The 6,000-nt window shown below is 45.6% G+C and overlaps 1 protein-coding gene across 2 annotated transcripts in view; it reads right to left on the bottom strand.

Moving 5' to 3' along the window:
• Nucleotides 1-1,298: 1,298 nt before the first annotated feature.
• The window catches only part of slc4a11 (solute carrier family 4 member 11), a 218,406-nt gene continuing 213,704 nt past the window's right edge, over nt 1,299-6,000 (bottom strand). For both annotated transcript variants that reach the window (XM_078224199.1, XM_078224209.1), the window contains exons 19-20: nt 5,749-5,918; nt 1,299-2,611 (exon numbers count right to left, since the gene is read on the bottom strand). In XM_078224199.1, the coding sequence (XP_078080325.1) occupies nt 2,548-2,611; nt 5,749-5,918 (234 nt within the window). In that variant the 3' untranslated portion in view covers nt 1,299-2,547. The remainder of the gene's footprint in view (nt 2,612-5,748; nt 5,919-6,000) is intronic.

Raw genomic sequence — 6,000 nt, 5'->3', positions numbered from 1 at the left:
TTTGAATGGACTTACGTTGCATTAAGTTGATCTTTCTCTACACCCTAGCTATGACTCTAATACTACATTCTGCACTCTCTCCTTTCCTTCTATGAATGGTATGCTTTGTCTGTATAGCACGCAAGAAATAATACTTTTCACTGTATGTTAACACATTTGACAACAATAAACCAAATATTGTGAATTAATTCTTTTCAATAGAATCATGGAAATGTTTGACATTTATTTAAACATTTCCTGCAATCCAAATCGAATTTTCTGTTTCAGTTCTCTGATCCAGTTTGTTTATCTATTGTTCCGAGTTTATCAAGCTACACTACAAAAGGAACTACAAAAGGTCGTGAATGTAGCCCAATCCATCACGCAAACCAGCCTCCCTTCCATTGACTCTGTCTACACTTCCCGCTGCCTCGGCAAAGCAGCCAGCATAATCAAGGGCCCCACACACCCCAGACATTCTCTCTTCCACCTTCGGGAAAAAGATACAAAAGTCTGAGGTCACATACCAACCGACTCAAGAACAGCTTCTTCCCTGCTGCCATCAGACTTTTGAATGGACTTAACTCGCATTAAGTTGATCTTTCTCTACACCCTAGCTATGACTGTAACACTACATTCTGCACTCTCTCCTTTCCTTCTCTATGAACGGTATGCTTTGTCAGTATAGCGCGCAAGAAACAATACTTTTCACTATGTGACAATAATAAATCAAAATCACTAAGAACCATCAGTTGTTTTGTTCTCATTTCCTACTTTACTTTCATTTGGGACAATCATTTAATCATTTCCCCAGTTATTGTTCCCAGGACTGTGTATCACTGTATCTTAGTTTTACTCGTAAGGACGAATATTCATCCCACCTTATCCATTCGGATAAATCCTGCAGACTCTCACTGTTGTATCCCGGTGTTTCTGAAGGTTTTCACTGCATCCCAATACACGTGACAATAGTAAATCAAATCAAGTGACCCCACCACCACTGAAGTCTGTCTACATGGACATCAAGTGAGCAACAGGGTGAGGCTTATTTGCGATGCTTCTAACAGTCAAATGCCACGCGAGTGATGAGGAGGGGGGATTTTTCTATGTCACGCTGCTGCTGAACTGGGAGTTACTCTGCAGCTAACTCAAGTTGGAGCTGACTCGAGCGTTCTTGATGCAGATGCCAAAGGTGGAGGGGCTCTCCGATTCCCATCATGCCTTGCCAAATTGTGGCGCGTTAAACCTGTTACCACCAACTTTAAAAAAAAACAAGACAATAGGAGCACTTTAGAAAATAGCTCTGGAATTTTAGATTTTCTGATCCACTGACACCAATACTCACTCAAGTATCGGATGTCAAATACATGTCACAAGAGATGAAACATCTGAAATAAGTGACCAATACCATTATCGTATGTTACAGTATCACAGACAGACTTTGAATCATAACCTTGATAGAGAAGCCAACTATTTACTTTACAATCCATTTTATATTACAACTCTAACCCAAGTAGAGGGTACACCATTAAACTCACATGCGCACGCTACGAAAGGAGGCTGTGACGGAAGAACCACTGATATCATCCAAGTTCGGTTTCTCCCAGGAGGTGGAGGTGGGGTGGGGATGGGGGGGGGGGGGGTGAGAACTGAAGACGTGGGTCAAAGGGCAAGGGTGGGGTAACTCAAGAGGAGGAAGGGTCTACAATGTCCTGCCCGGACTGCAATGTGAAAGGAACACTTTAGCGCCCCACCCCCTCCCCCCACCACACCCTCCCATCCTACCACGGGTCAGCCGTCGGTTCATGGCCAACTTTCAGCAAAGCATACAGGCCTCACTTGCTGACTGTCCTGCACAGTTAAATAAAAATTGTACGCTGCTCAGACTCACTACTGAAAATATTAAAATGATTATAAGATGGAATACATATACAGACACATGTGCGTGTATATATATATATATATATAATACATATTATATTTATATATTATATGTATAAATTTACCTTTAAATCTTTTGCAACAGAGTACATACGATGCGGATGTGGGTGCAGATACACCATAAAAATGTGCATCTAAACAGTAGCAATAATCCACAACCCATTATATTGAAGACAGCGTGCAGGATCTGCATACGAACTGTATGCTTTGCTTCAGAAAACTAACCCAGCGTTACAAAACCAGGATATTCTTCCTTGTAACGGGTAAGGGCTGGGGCAGTAATAGAAAGGAAAGGATTGGGTTGGGTTGGGTGGGTACGCTACGGGAACGCTAACTAAAGGAGTAAATTTTTTTTTTTTTATAAATGATTCATCTCCCTCCCCCACCCTGTGCAACCTTTTCCGGAGAGAGAGTTCAAGTTTGGTGCAAAGACACAATGTGAAAGGAAGATCGGGCACCGCCCCTTCGCTTGGAGTAAATGGATAAGATGGCGCTCCCTGGAGCTGAGTCTTCATCCAGTGCCAGCTGCTTCCATTGGTCCTCAAGTAGCGATACACAAAATCTCTTCTCCAAGCACACCCCGTGATCCAGAACGCACGAGTTACACCCGCCTGATCGAGGTGTCCTTTAATGTTCCGAATCCATCGCATCCAAATATTTGGCTTCAATTATCCTCGGAAGGATGTAGTATCTGTCAACAGGCAAGAGTGTAAGAATGAAGACCAGAAAACCAATAGCCTACCATTATTCACTTAACCCTATATTGGGGGCTTCCCCAAGTGCCTTGCGTTGCACTCTCAAACTGCACTTGCAAAGATTTTGCTCCATGAATCAGAGAGACATAGATGTTTGTTCCAAATCTCCACTATCCTGTTCCTCAGGCTATTCCCAATTGGAGACAAAGGGAGAAAGGAACACTTAACTGTCAACCCAGTACCAGCTGGGTCCCTTGGCTGGCGAGATGCAAGCCAGAATAACCCTCGCCACTTGTTGGGGTTCTTTTTTTAAATGAAGGATCCTGCACCCCAGTTTTGCCAATGTCCCAGTGCCAACTAGGAGGCTCTCTAGTGACATGCAGAACAGCAATGCTGCCAGAGCCAGAGGAATTGTAGGTGTTGCAGAAGCAACTCCCAGCTTACTAATGAGTTTTAGATCTCTCTGTGCTCTTATCCCTCCCTCCCTCTTTCCTCCTGCATCCTCGGTATTTGTGCTGCTCTAATTCCAGCCTCTTGGTCATCCAGAGTGTCCTTCTGTCCTAGGCCATGTCTTCAGCTGCCAAGGTTCTACCGCTCTGGAACTCCCTCCCTAAACCCTGCTCTGTTCTTTTAGGAAAACCAGGCTTCTGAGTCACCTGTCTTTTCACGTGGCTTGGGTCAGGACTTTCTCGCCCTGCTGACCTGGGACCCACCACGAGGCTTGCATCAGGGCAGGCCAAAGGTCCATTGACATTTGGCGGGACTGGAAGATCCTGGCAGTAGGTGAGGCTGGAAAACCCCTAATGGTGCTTCCTATGAAGCGCCTTGGGTGGGATTCAATGGGGGACCTTTTCTTAGAGAGCAGACACAGGCACGATGGCCTGAATGGCTCCTTCTGTGCTGTAACGTTCTACGCACTATTCCTGGGAGGAAGATGATTGGTATTTATGCCAGCTGTCACACACCGATCAGGTGATACTGTAACAGAGACAGGACACTCAGCAGCATGGGTTCAAAGGACAAAGTCGAGTCATTTACCACGATAGCCAAGGTTAATCTGGCTAAAATCCTCAGCGTATAATAAAAATGATGGCCGGAATTCTCTGGCCGTTCACACCCATCAGATTCTTTGGTCCCACTGGCGACGGATCCCCTGCCACAGGTTTCCCAGTGACATGGGGTGGCTTCGATGGGAATTCCCATTGACAGCAGCGGGACCAGACATCCCGCTGCCAAGCGAACGGTGTGCCATAGAAATCATAGAAACCCTACAGTACAGAAAGAGGCCATTCGGCCCATCGAGTCTGCACCGACCACAATCCCACCCAGGCCCTACCCCTATATCCCTTCATATTTTACCCGCTAATCCCTCTAATCTACGCATCCCAGGACACTAAGGGGCAATTTCAGCATGGCCAATCAACCTAACCCGCACATCTTTGGACTGTGGGAGGAAACCGGAGCACCCAGAGGAAACCCACGCAGACACGAGGAGAATGTGCAAACTCCACACAGATAGTGACCCAAGCCGGAATCGAACCCGGGACCCTGGAGCTGTGAAGCAGCAGTGCTAACCACTGTGCTACCGTGCCATCTCCCACCCCTGAGAAAAACGCTGAGGGAAGGCCAGAGAATTGCGCCCAATGTTTTGCTCCCCATCATAGTCTAGTTGGACCAAGGAGCGGCACAGGCTTGGAGGGCCGAAGGGCCTGTTTCCTGTGCTGTACTGTTCTTTGTTCTTTATAACTTAAAAGCTGTAAGTTAGATAGGACTGCAAAGCTAGATGCTAGTTTAACACCTTGAACAGTCATCTTGGTCCCTAACCTGCAGCCTGTAATCATCCTGGATATCCACTATTCCACATATAAACTATTTGAATCACACCATTACATACCAGGTTTGTTCACCCATCACCCCATGTGCTTGTCGACCAACATTGGCTCCCGGTTAAACAAAGCATTGATTTTGAAATTTTCCTCCTGGTTTACAAATCCTTCCATGGTTTTGCCTCCTCTTCAACTCTAATCTCTTTCGGCCTCCAGGATCTCAGCACTCCTCCAATTCCTGAGCATCCCAGACTTCCATCGCTTCACCATGCCTTGGCCCTATGCTCGGAAATTCCCTCTCTCCCCTCATGCTGACACTATAGTTAAGAAAGCCCACCCACACCTCTACTTTCTCAGAAGACTAAGGAAATTTGGCATGTCAGCTACGATTCTCACCAACCTTTACAGATGCACCATAGAAAGCATTCTTCCTGGTTGTATCACAGCTTGGTATGGCTCCTGCTCTGCCCAAGGCCGCAAGGAATTACAAAAGGTTGAGAATGTAGCCCAAATCATCACGCAAACCAGCCTCCAGTCCATTGACTCTGTCTACACTTCCCACTGCCTCAGCAAAGCAACTAGCATAATTAAGGACCCCACGTATCCCAGACATATTCTCTTCCACCTTCTTGTGTCGGGAAAAAGATACAAAAGTCCGAGGTCACGTACTAACCGACTCAAAAACAGCTTCTTTCCTGCTGCCATCAGACTTTTGAATGGACCTACGTCGCACTAAGTTGATCTTTCTTTACATCCTAGCTAGAACTACAACACTACATTCTGCACTTTTGCCTTTCCTTCTCTATGAACAGTATGCTTTGTCTGTATAGGGTGCAAGAAACAATATTTTTCACTGCATACTAATACATGTGACAATAATAAATCAAATCAAATCTCTTATTCACCTCCTTTAAGATGTTCCTTAAAGCCTCTTTTGCCAAACTTTCACTAATCCGTGTCTGTCAAATGTTGTTTGATGACACTCTTGCAATGCACCTTGGAATGCATTGTTATGTTATAAACATTGTGTAAAGGAAAGTAATTGCGTGGTCCATTATATAGAAACCACCCAAATACCTTGATTAGATCGCAGCCCACCTTACTCCCAGACCTCCATCATTCTGCATATAAACTATCCAAACCCCTCCCCAACTGCAGCCTGCATCTCGCTCACAGACATCCACTTATCTCGAGTTAAATCTAACCCTTTCAAACGTGCACATTGCAACTTGCCCACAACTCCAGATTAGAAAGAAATTCTAGAAGGACTAACTCAACAGAAAAAAAAACAAGAAGCAATGACCAACCTGATTGGGACCATGAAGAGCATGATGGGGGGAAAGACCATCTTCAAGTACGGCAGGGGGGCCATTCCAAAGCCACAGAGTACGGCGATCTCAATGACCTGGAGACCAGTGAAGTAATGGATCTGCCTCTGTGGGACTCTCCTGATATAATGGGTCGGGGGATAGGACGTCTACACCAGGTTAAAGAAAGACACTGGTTAAAACAAAAGCAGTTTCCACTGAGAATTAGACAAGGGGAGGGGGGTGGGGGGG

This window comes from Mustelus asterias, chromosome 1 (assembly GCF_964213995.1).
Source record: "Mustelus asterias chromosome 1, sMusAst1.hap1.1, whole genome shotgun sequence".
Taxonomy (NCBI): domain Eukaryota; kingdom Metazoa; phylum Chordata; class Chondrichthyes; order Carcharhiniformes; family Triakidae; genus Mustelus; species Mustelus asterias.
This window is presented reverse-complemented; position numbering and strand designations above follow the sequence as displayed.